This window comes from Quercus robur, chromosome 11 (genome assembly GCF_932294415.1).
Source record: "Quercus robur chromosome 11, dhQueRobu3.1, whole genome shotgun sequence".
NCBI classification, from domain to species: Eukaryota; Viridiplantae; Streptophyta; class Magnoliopsida; order Fagales; family Fagaceae; genus Quercus; species Quercus robur.
In genome coordinates, this window is record NC_065544.1 from 49,120,860 (window position 1) to 49,140,803 (window position 19,944).

A 19,944-nucleotide genomic window follows, 5' to 3' on the forward strand; every position below is an offset into this window, starting at 1 on the left:
CATATATATTCTTCAAAAAATTATTGATGGTAGACCGAAGCATTATTGCATTAATGTCCCTATTTGGTCTGCAGAATCCAGACTCTGCACATTGGTCAACTCTTAACCCTTTTGCATTTTTCAAACCCGCCAAAAGTTTGTCCGGCTATGGTGGGTGGAAAATAAAAATAGTGACTTTTTGGTCCAACCATGATGATGCATATGTGAAGAAAAAAAAATATTGTGTTTAATATTTGGGAAAACAAAAAGAAATATTGTAATTTGATTTGATCCTAAGACTGAAGAATAAACTGATATCATCAGCATGTCCGATTTGATTTTTGACACCAATAATTATAGCGGAGCACAACTCTTTTGGCATCTTGATTCATATTGAAGATAATTAGTAACAAACTAAGTAAAAATAAAATCATTCCAATTACAATATGTAATATAAAAACTATTGTGTGCTAAATGTTATTTTTTTTTTAATACCAATTATTATGCTTCTGCTATCTGACACGTTTCAATCAATATTCTTGGGTCCAGATTCTTGTGCAATGTGTTCATAAAAGTTAAAATGGAGAAAATGTTTCTGCTTCTCCAAAATATATATATATATATATATATATATTTGTAAGAATATTAACATTAATGAGGGTTTTTTTTTTTTACCGTTGGATCTACTTAAATCCAATGGTTTAAAAAAGGTGTAACTCTAAAGAGTTACACGAGTTACACCAGATGTAACTTGAACGGTTGAACCCATCTCTATATATATATATATATATATATATATATATATATTCCACTATAAAGAGCCTCCCTACCCTCTATTGCCTTTCTCGATAGGCATTGCCATACCATTGGTGTACAGCACCAAAGAAGTAGATGAATGGATCCAAAAGCTGCATCATGCCAAAGAGAAAGTCTCTAGGCTCCATTTTTACTTTCACGACACACTATCAGGCAAAAACCCAAGTGCAATGGAAGTAGCCGAAGCATCAATGCCTAAGAAATCACCCTCCTTGTTTGGACTACTCAACATCTTTGATGACCCATTAACAGAAGGGCCTGAACCCACCTCAATGCTTGTGGGTCGAGCTCAAGGTCTATATGGGTCTGCTGGGCAACAAGAACTAAGCCTAATTGTGGCCATGAACTTTGTTTTAACAACTGGGAAATTCAATGGTAGCAGTCTCACTATTTTGGGCAGGAATGCAGCTTTACAACCACTGCGTGAGAATCAGATGCCAATTATTGGTGGGACTGGTGCTTTCTGATTGGCTCGTGGATTTGTGACAGCAAAGACATATTTTTTAAAAATATTGTACTATTTGGAAAGTAAATAGTTTCTTTTACTTTTTAGTTATATACTTTTTCAAATACACTTTCCAACAGATTCTCTATTTTTTATTTATCCTATTTAAATATTATTTTTTCATACTTATTTTAATCTTTATTTGTTTATTTTTTCAATCTTCCATTATTTATTTCTAATGACTATATTTTTTCAAATACCCAATAATCATATTTTTAAAATCTCCTAATGGTAATATTTTTAAAATTTTCCTAACAATGTTTTTTTTAACAAATCTCGTAAAGCATTTGCGATATTGATATAGTGAGTTATATGTCATCTAATTTTAACTATAAATTATTCTTAAAAATATTAATTAAAAATGTTATATTCACAATATTTTCACAATAAATCATATGTGATAAGTTGTTACTATTTATTACTTGAACTCACTAGTCACCATTGAAATTATTTTTTTGCTCACCAATAATAGCCAATAACAACCTACCACTTAAAATTTATTGTGGTAGAGTTTCTTAATTTTAATTACTTATTCTTTATTTTATTTTTCATCCATACAATTTCTTCTTTTCTTTCTTTTTTCCCCCCTCTTTTTTCTCCTCTACACACGCAACCTTCACTCTTTTCTTTTGTCCTTCTTTCCTCTTTTTTTCCCTACCACTTTCTCCAAACTCCAGGACATACTAGAGCTCTCTTTCTCTCTCAATCTCTTTTTTTTTTTTTTTTTTTTTTTTTTTCCCTCTCTTACCACTTCATCCAAAATAGATCTCTCTCTTTCTTTCTTTCTCTCTCTCACAAATAGAGATCGTCAGTGGATAACTCATCCTCCTCACCACCACTCGTCCTCTTCCCCACAACGGCTCAGATGGATCAGATTTGCACTTCTTTTTTTTTTTTTTTTTTTTTTCATTTTTTTGTTATGATTTGATTAGTTTTAAGATTGTGATTTGAGTTTGTATTTTGATTGTGATTGAGTTTAGAGATGTTTGAGAGAAAAAAGATCTGGAATGGTTGAGTTGTAGCTGTTGTGATTGTTGAGTAAAATTGAATATTTTAATGGGTGTGTTGAATTTTTATTCCCATTAATTCTTTTGCTAATGAACAGTAGGTCATCAGACCAAGAGAGCCACTGTTCATTAGCAAATAATTTTTTGCTAATAAACAGTGGATTAGAGAGACTGCTGAAGCAAGTTTTAATTTGTGGTTTTACTTTCCAAATTTTGGGTTTAGAGAGCTTGTTGGAGATGCTCCTAGCCCATATGTTGGATTTTTGAAAACTGCTATTATGAGATGCTTTTAAAGCCATTAGAGATTTTGCAAAGAATTGGATTTTAACTAAAGGGGTTTTGCCGCCTAGGCGGCTAGGCCTAAAGATTCTTTTTGATAAGCCTTTAAGATTTTTTCTTTGTTGTAAACCAATCAATCTAAACCCTCCAATCTGGAAGATCGCCAATCATGGGAATCAAAAACACTCGAAGTCAAGATATAGATCAATGGGTTCTAATCGTCACAACTAATTTATAAAATAAGGAGATGATCTAAGGAGAGATGAACAAGTAAGATCAAAGCTTGGATAGGCATTTAGATAATGAAAGTAGGCTAATTTGAAGCAAGGGGTCCAACTCTATTTTGTCTTGGGTCTAAAATAATTTTAAGCTATATTATGGGTCTATTTGGGATTCGCTTATTTTGTTGAAACTGAAAACTTTTTGCTGAAAATGCTATAAATAATAATAAAAGTTAGTTGAAATAGTATAGTAGGACCTATAAATAATATCAAAAAGTGTAGTGGGACCTATGAATAGTAGCGAAAATAAGCTGAATAGTAAAATAAGTTGACAAAATTATTCATGTCAAACGGACACTATATATGAAAAAGATTATGGAATGTCAGGAGAGCCTGGTCCCGTATGTGGGTCCGTCCCTAGTTGTTATTAGCTGGTAGATAAAAAAGTAATTTCAATAGTGGGTTTAAATTATAACAGGTAACAACTTATCACTTTGGTTTATTGTGAAAATGTAGTCCACGTAGTATTTCTTTTCGTTAAAACCCTAGATTAAATTTGACTAGACAAGTCATTAGTCTCAATTTGTCCAGGTTTAATCTATCTTGTTCAGTCCAGTCCAACTTTTAGTCTTGGGCCTACATTGTTGGGCTTCCAATTATAATTGCAGGGCTATTTTCCTATTTAATTTGGGCTTTATTTTTAAATTATCAAAATATATATATATATATATATAATTTTTTTTAAGGTTTTCTTAAATATAAAACATTTATATGCATACGAAATCAGTTCGGCTCGGTCCAGTCTGACCTGTCATTCTAGTTTAAACGATTTTTTTATCACCCCTGGAGCGTACCTTGGCTAATGCTACAGCGTTCAGCAAGAGGTTCTCAGATTTGGTTAGTATAATGATATAAATTTATACAATATGTTTAGAGTAAAAGTGTATTTCACAATTGTACCAAGGTAGCTAGTTGTTAATAATAGACAACTTAGTGGTGTCAATGATAAACAGACAAAACTTAAGTACAGTATCTTAGGTCAGTTAGGTGCTATTCCTTAGGTTCTCCTCTTAAAATTTAGTTATGTGGTTACTTAACTAAAAAATACACTTCCATCCCATGGAGAAAAATCAATATGACAGAAACTTAAAAGGGAAATCTAAGGAACAACACCTAAGTACTGTATCTAAGTCTTGCCCATGATAGACCTACACGAGTATTAAGTATTAATAACACTTAATGGAAAAAGTTTACCTCTAACCCACTACATAGCTATTAAAGAAATTAGGGATAATTTCCCTTGAAGTTTGGGAAAATTACACTTTACCCCAAACTTAATGGGAAAAAACACTTTCTCCCTTGACATCCAATTGATCAAACTTTGTTAAATTAATATTAAAAATGTTATGTATTAACCTATCCTTTGTTTAAGGGAAAGTTTTAAGAATTATCCTCCCTTTCAAAATTAAAATTCATTGTATTAAATTTTTAATTGAAGTAAAATATTAAGTATGAATTTTTCTTTTCATTATTTTTTTCTTTTCTCAAAAAATTATGGAGAAATTTGCTGTTGCAAGTGTTTTGGTACATGATAAATTTTGCATTTCTATTCTAAATTTATCAGTTATTTTTTTAATAAACATGGTTAAATTTTGTAAAAAGATTCTTATAGAAATTTAGAATATTTCATTAGTAATATTGTATGGCACCTAACATCCAAGTCCATTTAGGCTTTGGGCCACGGATTAATAATATTGGCCAAGGGTCCAACCTTCGCACCGCTAAGGATCCCGTCCCAAGCCCACAATAACTATGAGTCTAAGCTGGGTGTTGTCCGAATACTTGAAAAGCGGACTGCGGGTGCCCCACTCATATACTACTCAGAAAATCATCCCTGGACGATATACACATGCTCAATCATATCGCCATTTAAGTGCTCAGCAGAATCCTAGGAAACTCCACTGCCGAACACACTTGCTGCAGTGGGAACCATTTCCAAAGCCACTCATACCTAAACATCCACTTAAATTTATCAACATTGGACCTCTCTTTGCACTAGTTAAAAGGATAATGATGATCCCCCCGTTAACAATGAGCTATAAATAGGAGAAATTGAAGAATGGAAGGGGGATGCAATTTTGTGGAGAGAAAAGAGAGAGAAAAAGAGGGTCTGAGAGGAAGAAATGTAAAGAAAAGAGAGAAAAGTGATCTCATTAAGTCTCTAAACCTAGAACAACCCAAAGTAGGATACCCAGACCCACCATACAAATAAGTTGTGAACCCAAGTAGCAGTTTGGCCCAGTAAACCCATCTTTGGTGCGCACAAATATAAACAAAAGGAGAGGAGTATTAATGTTTTTTCAAACCTCAAGGGAGAAGAGTGTTATTTTCCGTTTAGGTTTGGGTTTGAGGGTCATTCTCTCAAATCTCAAGGGAGGGGAGTGTAATTACCCCCAAAAATTATTCATGTATATTTTTTAGTCATATGACTTAAATAATATGCACGGATAGTCTATTAAATTGTTACATAATAAGTTGAAGGAGATTATATTGGGAGGCTTGTTTCTTCAACTAATCTTCATGTTTCTCAAATAGATCTCTTAATTGTTGAGAGGGTTGCCCAAAAGCTATATGTAAGGTATACCTAGTAAACTTAAAAGTAAGCTAGATATAGAGATGGCAACCAGTTGGAGGAAAACCTTGTTCCTTGCCAATATAACAATTCTGAAAAATGTTGTGCCTATAACATTACTTTGGTGGGAAAAACTCACATATAGATTTTTAGGAATTTTACCTTGGTTTCCTCAATTGAACTCAATTACACGGTTTAATTGACCAATGTTGTAAAGATGCTGCTATCTTTTTCAAAGACAAATAATTTTAACTATGTACTTCATTGGTCAACGCACTCCAAAAACACTTGCAACGGCCAATTGAATTTACTAATGTAGTACAAAAAGTGTTTTTTATTTTTATTTTTAGCTAAACATATTATCTACAAATCTTAGTGTATGTAGAATTACAACATACAAATCTTATTATTTAGCTGTAACACATGTGGCATTTAAAAATCAAATAAATTCCACGTGTCATACATCCAACTACAATTAAATGTTTCTATATTTACTTTAAAAAAAAAATTATTTGATAACTTCCAGTGCATGCATAGCAAGGTTTTGCGACTAGTTATCATGAATTGCAATGCGATTTCTTTGGCAATCTTAAATTTCCATGTGTCACGTAAATAACTAATTAACCTATCACATTTCTTGCAAGGGTGTAATATTCATCACATCAAGGAAACCAAACACATGCTCTTAAGGACTATAGAGAGGATATTAATATATGTATGTGTTCCATTGCCACCTACTTGTGGAAAAAAAAAATATTAAAACACCCTCAGTTTTTTTTATATTTTATTTTATTTTTTTTATGCCAATATTTTGCTCCATAATTTGTTCTACTTTTAACCAAAAAAAAAAAAATTTGAAAATTTTTGAACTAAAATCACAAAAATTTTTTTAACATGGCAAGCCTAACAGACCTCGAGGAAAAAAGCCCAACATCAATCCTAAACAAAACTAACCCCAAACAGATTTTTAAATCAAAATAATTAAATTTTTATTAACTAAATACCTAAACCAAATGGATTCTTAAAAAAAAGTTAAAAAAAAAAAAAACCAACCCAAACCCAATGCACCCAATACATACGCATATGCTGATTGATCAAAGGGTAAAGCAAAAAAACTGAAATCCTAACCTAAAGGAAAAAGAACCTTATCAACGACCAAGCACATCGGTGCCTCCGCCTCAAACTCAACAATGGCAATAGCAACAAAGCACATCAGGCTATCGACAACAGTGAGATCGGATCGGAGATAAGAGAAAGAGATTGTGTTGGCCTTGAGCAATAGTAATAGACCTTGCCCCGCCCCTGGTCCCAAAGCACATCGACATCGGTGACGGCAAAATCGTATTAGAGATTGCCTTGGCTTGGCCTCGAGTCCTCGACGTGCTGCCGTGGCACTGCTCCTCAAGTTATTTCAATTCTCTACTTCTCTCCCTTTTTCTCTATCTAATGTCTTTGCTGTGCTTTGAGAGTGAGAGTGGAGCTCTTTCTATGTGTTTCTCTTTGAATTGAAAAATGAGATTCTCTCTTTGGAATTGGAATTGAATAGCTTTATCTTATGACTAATTGACTTTATTTGACATTTTGACTTTATCGGTTTGTGAGTTTGTCGTTTTGTGTATTGTGAATTTTATGTGTTGTGAATGTTTTATATCTTTAATGTTTTATGTAATGTTGATTGGCTCTTGCGACTCTTGTCTGTTGTGTGTGGGGGGGGGGGGGTGGATGGGGGCCATGGGGCTGTGGGGCTGATATTTGAATTGGGGAAGTAGACGAGTAGAAGCAGTAAAAGCATAAATTACAGGCCAAGGTAGGCATAAAAGTAATTGACCAATACATTATAAAAGACAAAAAATTAAATTATGTTAGGTAGTGGGTTGAGTCGTGGATAATGCACATGTGGCATGTGCTATTGCACAGTGGGGTGTGTGCTAATGCACAGTGGGGTGTGTGCAAACTTTTGCTATATTTTACAACCACAAGAGCGTAAGTTTAATCCACCTTAAGAACTAATTCCATGAAATGATTTTTATAATACAAAAAAAAAAGGCTAAAGATATAGCATCACAAGATGAAACAAATAAATACTACAATGAAAACTTTTACTTCAACCTAATTAAAAAGATAACAGTGGGCGGGATCCTGAAGATGAAGCTACACCACTATCCACACCTAATATTGTTGATGTAGAAATATCATCCCATTGCTCGTGCATTTCAGTTCTGACAAATTCAACCTCTTCGTAGTTTTGTTGAACATTAGGAGTTTTTTGCAATGATTGGATTGCCTCCAACTGCATTGCAACTTCTTTCATTGTAGGTCGTTTCTTCCTATTCAAGTTCAAGCACATTTTTGCAAGGTTTGCTACTGAAATGATTTCTTCTTGTTTAGCGTCCTTCATAACTCTAGCATCAATAATATCAAATAAATTATTGTCCTCCATTGAATGAATGAGATATGTGGCTAAACTTCTGCATTCTTTTGTCCTCGTAGAAGAAATAGCTTTTTCTCCAGTTAAGAGCTCAACAAGGACAACACCAAAACTATAAACATCACTCTTTTCTATAAACTGACTTGATTGGAAATACTTAGGGTCCAAATATCCAAAAGTGCCTTGTACTATTGTGGTTAGGTGAGTTTGATCAACAGCAATGGATCTTGAAGTCCCAAAATCTGCTACTTTTGCTCTATACTTATCATCTAAGAGAATGTTTGTAGTCTTAATGTCACGGTGGTAAATGGGTGTAGAAGCTGCTGAGTGTAAGTAGAAAAGAGCTCCTGCAACTTCTGTAGCAATTCGTAAGCACATATCCCATATTGTTGGAAACTCCTCATTTTGGTCATAGAGATATTGGGATAGAGTTCCATTAGGAATGAATTCATAAACTAGCAAAGGAACTTCTGTCTCCAAACAACAACCAAGTAGTTTAACCACATTCCTATGGTTAATTTGTGAAAGAATGACAACTTCATTAATGAATTCTTCGAGTTTTCCTTCATCAATTACCTTAGACCTTTTTATTGCAACAATTTTCCCATCTATCAACATACCTTTATAAACAGTGTCTTGTCCTCCTTGACCAAGAATTCTATTCACATTAAAATTATCAGTGGCCTTTTCCAAATCCTTTGAATTAAACAATTTGATGGTTTTCTCAACAATTACTTCACTTGAAGACAATTGCTGTTGTAATAATAAACCACCATTTCGTTTGAAGAACTTCTCCTTGCGCTTAATATTCTTCCTTTTTTTTACCACTTTATATGACCACCATCCACCAATAAACAAAATTAACAGCCCAATGCCTGTGCTAATACCTGGTTAACACAATGAAATGAGAAAGATTACTCCTAGTAAAGCTTATAATAGTTTTCAATAAAGTAGAGACAACTTCTTCAAAAGCCAAAAGGCTAGAAAAACAATCTTGTGACAAATATATGCTAACTTACATTGACAAGTAGCAAGCAAATAGAATGATACACTAAAAGTGGGTCATAGATGGAGGATAAAAGATAACAGAACAAAAAAAATAAAATAATAAATAATAGAAAAGAACAAGCATTAAGTTCTAAGGAGACTGAGGAATAAATGCACCTTGGGAATGCCCTAGCTAGCCATCTGCTCCAAAAAAGTAGGGCACTATGGAAGACATGAGAGATGTGCAAGTAAAGAAGAGAGGAAATATCTAGTGAAGGTAGCCATCACCTCCACGTTTAATGCACTGCACCAACTGAGCTGACTGCATTTATGAGGAAAAGACACTTAAATAGTAGTTTCACAGTTCACAACACTCTCTACCACCTCTAGAAGGGTCTTGATGGGACAAGTATCCCAGTTACTACCCTAAGACATACAAATGAAGGGCTCAGATGCATTAGGGGAGACTATATATAGGAAATGAACCCCTCTCGGAAAGGGGATGGAAGGTAGAGACTTGAAAAGAGAGAAGAGGGTATCAAATTGTATGAAGATTGGTACAAGTAATATATGAACATTCCATCCTCAAATAAGCCCGAGGAAGAGTTTATATGTAAATTGTGCTTCATTTCATCATACTAAGTGCCACAACTTCACTAATTCTATGCTTGGACCATACTGAGCATTACAGCTGACTTAGAAAGCCCACTCTCTTACAAATTAATTGTGTTGAGCTACAAATACTATGTACCACTATTCGAAGTGGGCTTAGGCCATTTTTTATGCCCCATACAACATGTTTTTTTAGTAAAAATTAAGGGGGGATTATTTAAATTTATGTCCAAAATTATTATTTTTTTACCTTAAATAAAAGAGGGTGGGAGAATTTTTCAAAAGTCAAAGGAGCACTTGCTCCCCCCCCTCCGTTGCCAATAATGAAGGGATTTCAAAGGTAGAAACCTCCAAGGCCTAAAGGACAGGATAGTAAGGAAAGTACAAGGTTGGAAAGAACTGTTGTTTTTGAAAGCCCAATGATAAATCTTGATAATAAAAAAAAAAGAAAAAAGAGGTAGCACAAGCCATACCCACCTATATTATGAGCTATTTTAAATTACTTTTGGTAATGTGTGGTGAAATTGATTCTGCTATGGCATGGATCATAGTTTACACTTGCTAAAGCTACATAGACTATGTTAGGATAAGAAGGAGGGAGGCATCGGTTTCAAAAACCGTAATGCCAGTAATATAGCAATGTTTGCAAACAAGGATCAAGGGTCATTAAGGACATCAACATACGAATGTACCAACTATATGTTTCTTATCTAGCCCAATTTGGGAAGCTAGCTAGCCTCAAATCCATCCTATGTTTGGTGAATATCAAATCTTCCTATGAGATCTAGTTAAGCAATGAAGATGGCTACTGAAGGTGAAATAAGAGTTGTAAAGGATCTTATACATGATGATAGAAAATGTTGGGATGATACAATAGTGTGGATGATCTTCAAGTCTAGGGATAAGGTGAGCATTCTAAGCAACTCATTAGGCAATCTTATAGCCCTAAATTGAGTCACTAATGCAAATCAAAGTTAGGAGTGTTCACAGTTCAATGCCTATTTGTTGGCGATGAGAATGGTGACTATGAAAGGTAAAGGGGAAAGCTCAAGGTTCCATATCAATCAAATGACATGATAGAAGGTGCTACGGTCAAATATTGTAAGTTAGGAAAATCCATGTGAAAATGCATTTTCCATGTAATTGAGTTCTTAGTTTTTAGTATCTGGAGTGTGTGGAAAGACTACTTTAAAGATACAAGAAAACAATTCAAGAAACTTCTCAAGATCACTCAAATATTTTTGCCTCAATACTAGCCTCCCATGCAATTTTTCAAGCTTTATTAAAGCTTAACTGTAGCTCAACTCCTCATGATTGATCAAGCTTTGATTTTGTTAATTCTGTTCACCCATTTCGATCCATGATGAATTGTTGGCCTAGGAATTCGTGCACTAGGGTTTCAAAAGGTATAAAAGCTTAATTTTAAATTCATCATCATATATAGAGAAAACCATACATATTGAGAAGTTTTTGTAAGTTTATGCACCAAGCATTTTGAACCGGGTGACCTTTGGTTCACCGTTTAGTACATTCTTGCCGGGAAGACATCTGCTCCCACATTTTCAACAATCAAGAAGGTTGATTGTGTGAAGTCTGTCACGAATTAGAGATCCATGAATATTGAAGAAATTCACTAGGAAGAGTATTTTAATTGGGTTGGAGCAACTCTTGAATGACTTTGAAGGTTCTATTATAGGTAGATACTTCAGGATCGGGTATATTCCTTGTACTTGTAATCTCAATTTTTATAGTGAATTCTTCAAGTTATTGCACAGCTACCTTCAGACCACCATTCGTTGGGGTTTTTCCTATTATGGTTTTTCCTTTCCTAGTTTAACCATATCGCTTATGTTGAAACTTATTTTTTCCTTGCATGAAATTTAGAATTGGTGAAGTGGTTGTGTCTGTCACTTAATTAACTAGACCTTGAGGTAGTTGGATTCATTAATTAACTTGGGCAATTGATTAATTCAACTAGGGTTAATTTATAATCCAACAAGTGATACTAGAGAAAACATACTTTGATTAAGTTTTAATCATTGTTGTCAGGGGCGGCTTGATGCATTTGGGGGCCTAAGGCGAAAATTGATCATCTTATTTAGATGCAAAATTACTACTAATTAACATGAACTACATAGAATTTTTTTTTTTTTTTTTTGAATTTTTAAGACAAAAAAAATTTGACAAAATTTTTCATACTTGTTGATGTGGTAGATTGATAGTGGTAAGTAAAACAGTGGTGTTAGTGGTAGATTTAGATAAAAACTAGTAAAAGTTTGCTAATTAAACTCTTATTATTATTCTTTTTTTTTTTAGAAGTGCAACATTCACAATATTTTTTACAACAAATCCTAGATTTTAAACTGTTTTTTGTTTTTTATTTGAAAATATCATTATAATTATTTTTTTGCCATCAACAATAGGCTGTAATAACTTGCTACTTAGCATTAGTTGTACAAGTGTTGTGAAAAATATTGTGGGCGACGTTGCATTTTTCTCTATTTTTTTATTTTTTTTCATCTAATAAAAAAATTTATTTTATTTATTGATTATAAATAATCCTATTGGTTAAAATTTAGGGGCTTTTTTTTTACTTGGGGCCTTAGGCGGTTGCATTTTTTGCTCCACCATAGAGCCGGCCCTGATTGTTGTGTAATCATGACCCATGTTGTCACACTAGAAGGTGTGCATAAGGGCTTTATTAAAGTCTCTTGATGAAAAGGTATGCTTCTTAATAAAGATCAGATGGCAAAATCGTGAGGAGGAACCTACAAATGGAACACCTGAGAAAAATAGTGTTGCAAATTTTAATAGTAGAGTTTTAAATGCTATTTTGAATGATGTGTCTAAAGAAAAAATTAGGAGGATATCAACTGTTGTTGTGGCAACAAGCAATTAGTTAGCAACATTAGCAACATTCGTCATTAAAAAATAACGAATAAGGATCAAAATAAAATTTATTGAAAGAATCAGGCTAAAGTGTAAAATACAGCCCTTAATTTTTGGGTCTTTTAATTTTGCCTCTTAAAGTGTTGCTTTGATTGGCACCCCCTTTGTTGAAACTCATGATGATGTGTTTGTTAAGTGATACCTTAATATTCCACTTGTATTAGTTAATCCAATTAAATATTGCTAGTTCAATTAATTATGCCACGTCACTTAAATAATATCAGAAACCTTGTAAAAATTAAAATAATTGTCTAACTGCATGAATCTCCTTTAGGGGTTGAACTACGGAAAATAAGTTTATGTGGCACTTAATGGAAAATATGGATGGAGGGACTGTTGATGCAAATGGAATAAAACTTCATGAGGTAAAATCCAAATTCTAAAACTTTAGGGTGTAAAATCGAAATACATCCAAATACTAGGGGGTAAAACCCAAACATTCTTGAATCTTATGAGATGAAATCCAAAATTTAAAATTTTATTGTATAAAATCCAAACACTCCAAAACTTTTAGAGTGTAGTTTGCAATTCAGCCTACTTAAAAATTTAATTTACTTGTAATAGTCAAATGCATACTATTCTATACGATTTACTTAAGTTGAAGAGGAAATTGAGAGGGGAAAAAGGGCTACGACTCTAGAGGATATAAGAAATGTTCATTTACTTATTCCATTAATCCACTTTATAATTTATTATTGTTATTATTATTATTACTATTAAAAATGCTTGATAAGCTTAAAAAAGGAAGAGAAAAAACATGAACAAAGTAGAAAAATAAATACACTCTGTCAAACTTCTTTATTTTCCCTAAAATTATCAGCCATAATTTAAAGAAAAATGATGTACAAAATAAATTTTTTGGAACACACTATATATTTGCCATAATTTTTATTACACCTTAATAATGTTTGTAATTTTGATTAATAAATCATCACTTTCGAATAGACTAGTATCTTTTTCTTTTTTTCTAGCATTTATATTCACCCATGTCCTAGTTGTGACACAAAAATATATCTCTAGACTTTGTTGTACCCAAAATGAAATTTTATGGTTCACCCAAAATATAAATAAAGGCCCTTTGTAGTTGTACTTTGGATTAAGTAATGTGTTTGAGATGGTGAGAGAGTGTAATTAAGTGTGTGTATGTGTTTAACGGTTAATTTGTTTATCAAAATATAAATAAAATTTTGTGAAAACATCAAATTTAGCAAATTATGTTTTTCCCCGAGCTCCTAACGGGGTCACACTTGTGGACTCTATTTGGCACAAGCACTGGTATGTCGTTTGAGACGCATTTCTTTTGCAAACCTAGCTCCAAAATTAATTAATTTAATCATTTTTATTGGTCTACGAAAATGAAACACGCATTAAATTTTTTATTAATAAATAGAATTGAAAGAGTGCGATAAGTTTACCTTGACATCCATCAACAAGATAGGGATTTCCTTCAAAGCCGGAGTTGCAAGAGCATGCAATGGTTGAACTCATATTACCCGATGACAAAGAACGATTTGCAAACTGACATGTTGAGTTAGATGAATTACTTCCCTTTACAAGAGAAGATAAGTTTGCATTTATTTCCCAATTTAATACCACAGGAACGTGAGGCATTTTTCGGACTTCAAAGATGTTTGTTAAATTTTCCTCGAACCACTTCTGATCTACTAAGGAGGCATAGCTGCAATCTTTGGTACTTTTAAGAGATGGTTTGACCATGAACGCTATCCATTTGTTAAACACATCGAGATCTGAAGGGATTGTGGTTTTGCAACAGCCGATGCCATTGCAACTACTGCCCTGTGTCTGTAAGGTGTTTTTCTCACAAACGGACATGCACCCAGCAATAATACTTAGTGAACTATTTGGGCTATCATCGGGTTGAAGATAAGCCAAGTTGTTACAACCCATGGCAATGAATATGTTTCTCAATTTTGAGAAGACAAAGGGACTTGATGCTAAGCTCACATTATGTCTTGCACTGCGATGACCATTAGGACACGTCCATGACATAGGATAACTGATTCGAAGTGTGCCTTCTAATGAAATGTCCAGCACCTCCAGGTCAAAGCTTCTCAAGAATGGCTTGGGAGAGCCAAGAGTGTAGTTGCAATCTATCGCAAACCAATCGTCAATGTAGCAACCAGGTTCAATTCCAAAAGGGTATGGAATTGTAACGTTCCCACAAACTGCTGCTGCTCCACTACATGAACTGTTTCCCAAACCCACTGCTTTTATAAATACATTCATTGAGCACAATAAAAACACCATTCCCACCGTCATACCCATATCTCTCTGTGTGATGATGATTATGAGTCTCAGTGTGAGACAGCAAGGCCAAGCCCTGACTTCTTATAATAAGCCACAACACCCCCCCACGGCCCCCCCCCCCCCCCCCCCCCCCCCCCCCCCCCAAAAAAAAAGAAAATCTAAATATTTCTATGGAAATTGCATAGAAGACCAAAGTCAACATCGAAGTCGGCAAAAAACTAGCAGCCCATATTGACGCGTGGCTTTTAATTTGGTCACTTTGGTAGTGCATGTCCTATTAATATTAGGACTTTCTCTACTATATGTTGTGGTTAAGGGTGTCTGTAGGTTGGATTTGGCTCTAAATTAAAAAAAAAAAAAAATTAACTTTAATATGAGATATAGACTAATGGAAAATGAATATATATATATATATATATATATATGTGTGTGTGTGTATATATATATATATATATATATATGTATATATATAGGTGTGCTGGCTCAGGTATTGGCGGTTTAAAAAACTCAAACTGTTACCTAACTTGATCTGTCACTTTAGTAGTTTAATTTGTCCGCTTAGAAATAAATATCATATCCATGTGGGGCTGATGTTGAGCAAAGCGGGTCGAGCGGTTTGGGTAAATTGAGGGAGTTGTTGCACAACCCTAATTGTGGTTGATATTATTGGAGGTCACAAATTTTTTAGTTATCTTTCAAATTTGAGGTGATTTTTTTTTTTAAGGCAAAACCAATATTCATTCATGCTTAAACAATCCTAATACAAGGCTTCTATAACCGGTGGAGGAGAGTTCTCTATCTAATACAATTCATTATCAACATTTCTACCATATTTGGCCAAAATATGGGCAACTTGGTTTCCTCCTCTTCTAATAGAACTCATATCAGCATATTGCAAACCACGAATGCTGCATTTAGGGTCCGTTTGGATACAGCTGAAAATTGAAAACTGAAAAACACTGTAGCAAAATAATTTTTAAATGTGTGAATAGTACTGTGAGACTCATTTTTAATGAAAAAATTTGTAGTTTGTGGGATCCATAAACAGTGCACGAGAACACTATTCACAGAAGAAAAATCAAAAAGTTACGGCTGAAAAAAAAAAAAAAAAAAAAAAAAAAAAAAGCACAAAACGTGCATCTGGGAAGCGCAAAACATGCTTCCCAAATGCACTCTTAATGTCCTCGTATACATATCCTAGCAAAGAAAAATTTGAGGTGATTTTGATTTTGTGTTTTAAAGTTTAAAATTTTTATATAATCCCCTAATGTTGTCTATAGTTTTGATTAGGGGCTCTTCCATCAATACTCAAGTTGGAGAAATTATAGAGTTCTCTGGTGGATCACGTAACTTGTTCACCATTCCACTAAAAAAGCTTTCACTTATTTAAAATTACTAAGTTAGTAATTAATTTTTATTTTAAAAAAATTTCTAACTAATAATTTTAAACAAATAAAAAAATTTTAGTAGAATAATAGACCACATCACCTATTCATTTGATCTCATGATTTATCCTCAAGTTGATGCGTTAAATGACACTTATTGACCTTTCTCAAAAAAAAAAAAAAAATGACACTTATTGACACCTATGCCTATCACGTATATAGAGACAAGGCAACACGTCTCGGTAGCTGTGTTTGTCGAAGTGGTCAGTCACTGCTTTTACAACGAAATGATAAAAATATCAATGTTTTTGTTAAAAAGAGCCAGGCTGCACTTGTAGATGGGCCATGGGCCACACTTGTTTAGAAAAATGGTAAAAGTTAACTTTTCAAATAGTATTTATTTCAGGCGTGAAGTTTGGTTTCTTGGAAAACTATATGACAAAAGTGTCTCTTTAAAACATTTTCCTTTATTTCATTTTTTTTTTCCACTTATTTTACTTTATTAATATTTTACTCTTCATCCCCTTTCACATTATTGGTATCAAGCTCACTTTCTTTTCCATTAGCGAGAGTGGTAGGCAAATACATCTTCAGGCGTCAAGTTTGGTTTCTTGGATAACTATATGACAAAAGTGTCTCTTTAATACATTTTCCTTTATTTCATTTTTTTATTTTCCACCCATTTTACTTTATTAATATTTTACTCTTCATCTCCTTCCATATTACCAGTATCAAACTCACTTTCTTTTCTATTAGAGAGAGTGGTAGGCAAATACATCTTACTTTTACAGCAAAATAGTGAAGTTTTAAATTATTAATACTGTAATGGTTTCTCCTCAAAAACTGGCCACAAAAAACATTCTTTTGAGGATTAGGATTGATTAATTTTATCATAAATATATAAAAATGTCTGTTTAAGATCTGTTTATTTTGACGAAAGTGAAATTTTTTTGTTAAAATTACTGTAAATAAAGATAAAAGTTAGCTGAAATAGTATAGTGAGACTCATAAATAATACCAAAAAGTGTAATGAATTCTATAGATAATAGCAAAAATAAATTAAATATTAAAATAAATTAACAAAAAATAAAATATCCAAACAACACATGGAATTAAAAGGCTTTTCCAAAAGAAGCTTTAAGCCTAAGCTCCTTTTTTTTTTGATAGGAAATACTCGCACTTTATTGAAGAAGAAGCAAATTACAATTTGTCCTCATTACATGCATGATCTATTAAGCTAGGGCACTCCTCTAGCCATGCAACGTAGTCCTCAACATGTTGGGCATGTTGGGCCAATAGATGGGCAGGGACATTTCCCTGCCTTTTGATATGTGACACCTTCCACTGCCTAAAGTGTGAAGCCTAAGCTCCTTTAATTCTAAATAATTCTAAACCTATTCTTTGCAGAATATCTATCAATTTTAAATGTATTCCACCAACAGTTCTCGAAACCCAAAGCATCCATCAATGCAAAACGTTAAAAGAATCCTACAAATTAACAAAGTCCAAATAAAGTACACGAATTTGTTATCGAAATGAACAAGCACCATGGGGTCCTTTGAAAGAGAATATATACTCCATTAATAGCTAAATAATGTATACCCACAACATGGTACTCCATCCCCAGAGGTAAGATTGAAAAAATGTGTCTTTGCTTGCACAAATCCACGTGCAAACCGGAAAGCACCAGTCCCACCTATAATTGGCATCACACGGATTGGATGAAACATTGCATTCCTGCCCAAAATAGTGACACTGCTACCATAGAATTTCCCAGTTGTGAAAACAAGGTTCCTGGCCAAAAGTAGGCCTATTTCTTGTTAGCCAGCTGACCAATATAGACCTTGAACTCGACCCACAAGCTTGGAGGTGGGTTCAGGCCCTTCCGTTAATGGATCATCAAAAATATTGACAAGTCCAAACAAGGTGGGTGATTTCTTAGTCACTGATGCTTCAGCTACTTCCACTGCACTTGGGTTTTTTCCTGATGTTAAGAATATAAAGTGTGAAAAAGAAAGACTACATAGTCTGTATATTGATTTATATTTTGTGTGAATAACACTGTACAATAGAGAGCCTTATATAGGCTAAGAATATGTGAAGTACAAGTAATATGAGTGTACTACAAGTATAGTATACTAAGCTAAGTCTAATGGACTAGACTAAACTAAGCTATATACTAACATCCCCCTTCAAACTTGAGGTAGCGAGGAAGCCAACTAGAGTTTAGATATCAAATCTCGAAGACGACTAGGCATGTGAGTTTTGGTGAAGATATTAGTAGGTTGGTCAGTAGAGGAGATGAAAAACAATTAGAGATTGCCTTTCTTGAGATGCTGGCGAGTGATGTGGTAGTTGATCTCAATGTGCTTGGTGAGTTCATGGAAGACATTGTTATGAGCAATGTAAATAGCATTACGATTATCACAATAAAGAGGAGTGGTAGTGATCTATGGAGCATCCATGTCAGCCAAGAGACATCGAAGCTAGACAAGCTTGCAGGTGGTGTTAGCAAGAGCACGATACTCAACCTCGGTACTGGAATGGAAAACCACGTCCTGCTTCTTGCTACGCCATGAGACAAGAGAAGTACCCAACAGGAAACAAAAAACCTATGATGAAGCATCGATCAGTCAAATCACTTGCCCAATCTGCATTTGAATAAGCATGGAGCTCGAGAAAAGAATGAGAGGAGTAGTGAAGACCATGATAAAGTGTGCCCTTGACGTATCAGAAAATCCGAAGAGTAATAGCATAGTGGACAAAACGAGGGGCGTCCATGAACTTACTAACCATACTCACGGCATGTGAAATATTCAAGCAAGTGACAGTGAGATAGATCAAACTACCAACCAGCTGACGATAACGAGTAGCATCTGATATAAGTTCACCATCCAAGGGTGTGAGCTTGGCATTGTATTCCAAGGGAGTGGAAACAATTTTGCCTTGGAGAGAAGGTCAGAAGCATATTTAGCTTGGGAAAGATAGTATCCATCAGAGGATGAGGTAACCTCAAGCCCAAGAAAATAGTTGAGAGTGCCTAAATCTTTCATCTCAAAATGCTAAGGAAGTGCTGAAAAGAGCGGATACCTGCTGAATCATCTCCAATAATAATCATGTCATCAACATAAAGAAGAATAAGAGTGATACCAATAGAGGATCTTCGAACGAAGAGAGCAGCATCATGAGGACTTAAAATGAAACCGTGTTGAGTAACAACTGAGTTAAACTTTTCAAACCAAGCCCGAAGAGCCTGCTTAAGGCCATAAAGATCATAATGAAGGAGACAAACTTGAAGACCTAAGTGAGTATAGCGAGTGGGTGGTTGCATGTACACTTCTTCTTGGAGGTCTTCATTGAGGAAAACATTCTTTACATCCATCTAAGAAATAGGCCAATGCTAAATGGCAGCCACAACAATGAGATATCTGACAAATGTAAGATGAGCAACAAGAGCAAATGTTTCCTCATAGTCAATGCCATATTCTTGGGTAAAGCATTTGGTAACGAGGCAAGCCTAGTATTGCTCAACAAGAGGAAGAGAGACAAAACAAGCACAACCAAAAACCTGAAGAGATGAGTAATCATCAGTTTGACCATAAAAGAGCTCAAAGGGTGATTTGTTGTGTGTGGTCAGTGAAGGAACATGATTAATGGTGTAAACAGTAGAGAGCGTTGCCTTACCCCAAAAGTGCTTAGGAATAAAGGCAGAAATGGGAAGGGTGTGGACAACATCAAGAATGTGACGATATTTTCATTCTGCACGACCATTTTGTTGAGAAGTGTAAGGACAAGACCAGTGGGGGAGACTACCTTTGCTATCTAAAAAGGACAAGAAGATTTACCATTATATTCTTGAACATTATCTGACTAAAA

The 19,944-nt window shown here is 34.2% G+C and overlaps 1 protein-coding gene and 1 pseudogene across 1 annotated transcript; one reads left to right on the plus strand and one right to left on the minus strand.

The window, feature by feature from the left end:
* The first annotated feature begins 53 nt into the window (after positions 1-53).
* Positions 54-1,331, plus strand: LOC126705153 (dirigent protein 23-like; annotated as a pseudogene).
* A 6,156-nt stretch (positions 1,332-7,487) lies between these two features.
* Positions 7,488-19,450, minus strand: LOC126705155 (wall-associated receptor kinase-like 1). Its single transcript, XM_050404092.1, has 4 exons — positions 19,159-19,450; positions 17,912-18,052; positions 13,831-14,640; positions 7,488-8,754 (listed from the first exon to the last, which is right to left on the minus strand). Exons 1-4 carry the CDS (start codon positions 19,448-19,450, stop codon positions 7,553-7,555), a joined length of 2,445 nt encoding a protein of 814 aa, XP_050260049.1. The 3' UTR covers positions 7,488-7,552.
* Between the last annotated feature and the right edge of the window lie 494 nt (positions 19,451-19,944).

Coding starts and splice junctions, on each gene's coding strand:
- LOC126705155 (XM_050404092.1), bottom strand. CDS start 19,450: ATGGATGTAAAGAATGTTTTCCTCAATGAAGACCTCCAAGAAGAAGTG. Junction 18,053..19,158: donor TATTGGAGATGATTCAGCAG/GTATCCGCTCTT, acceptor TCTTAACATCAG/GAAAAAACCCAAGTGCAGTG. Junction 8,755..13,830: donor TCTTGTTGATGGATGTCAAG/GTAAACTTATCG, acceptor TGTGTTAACCAG/GTATTAGCACAGGCATTGGG.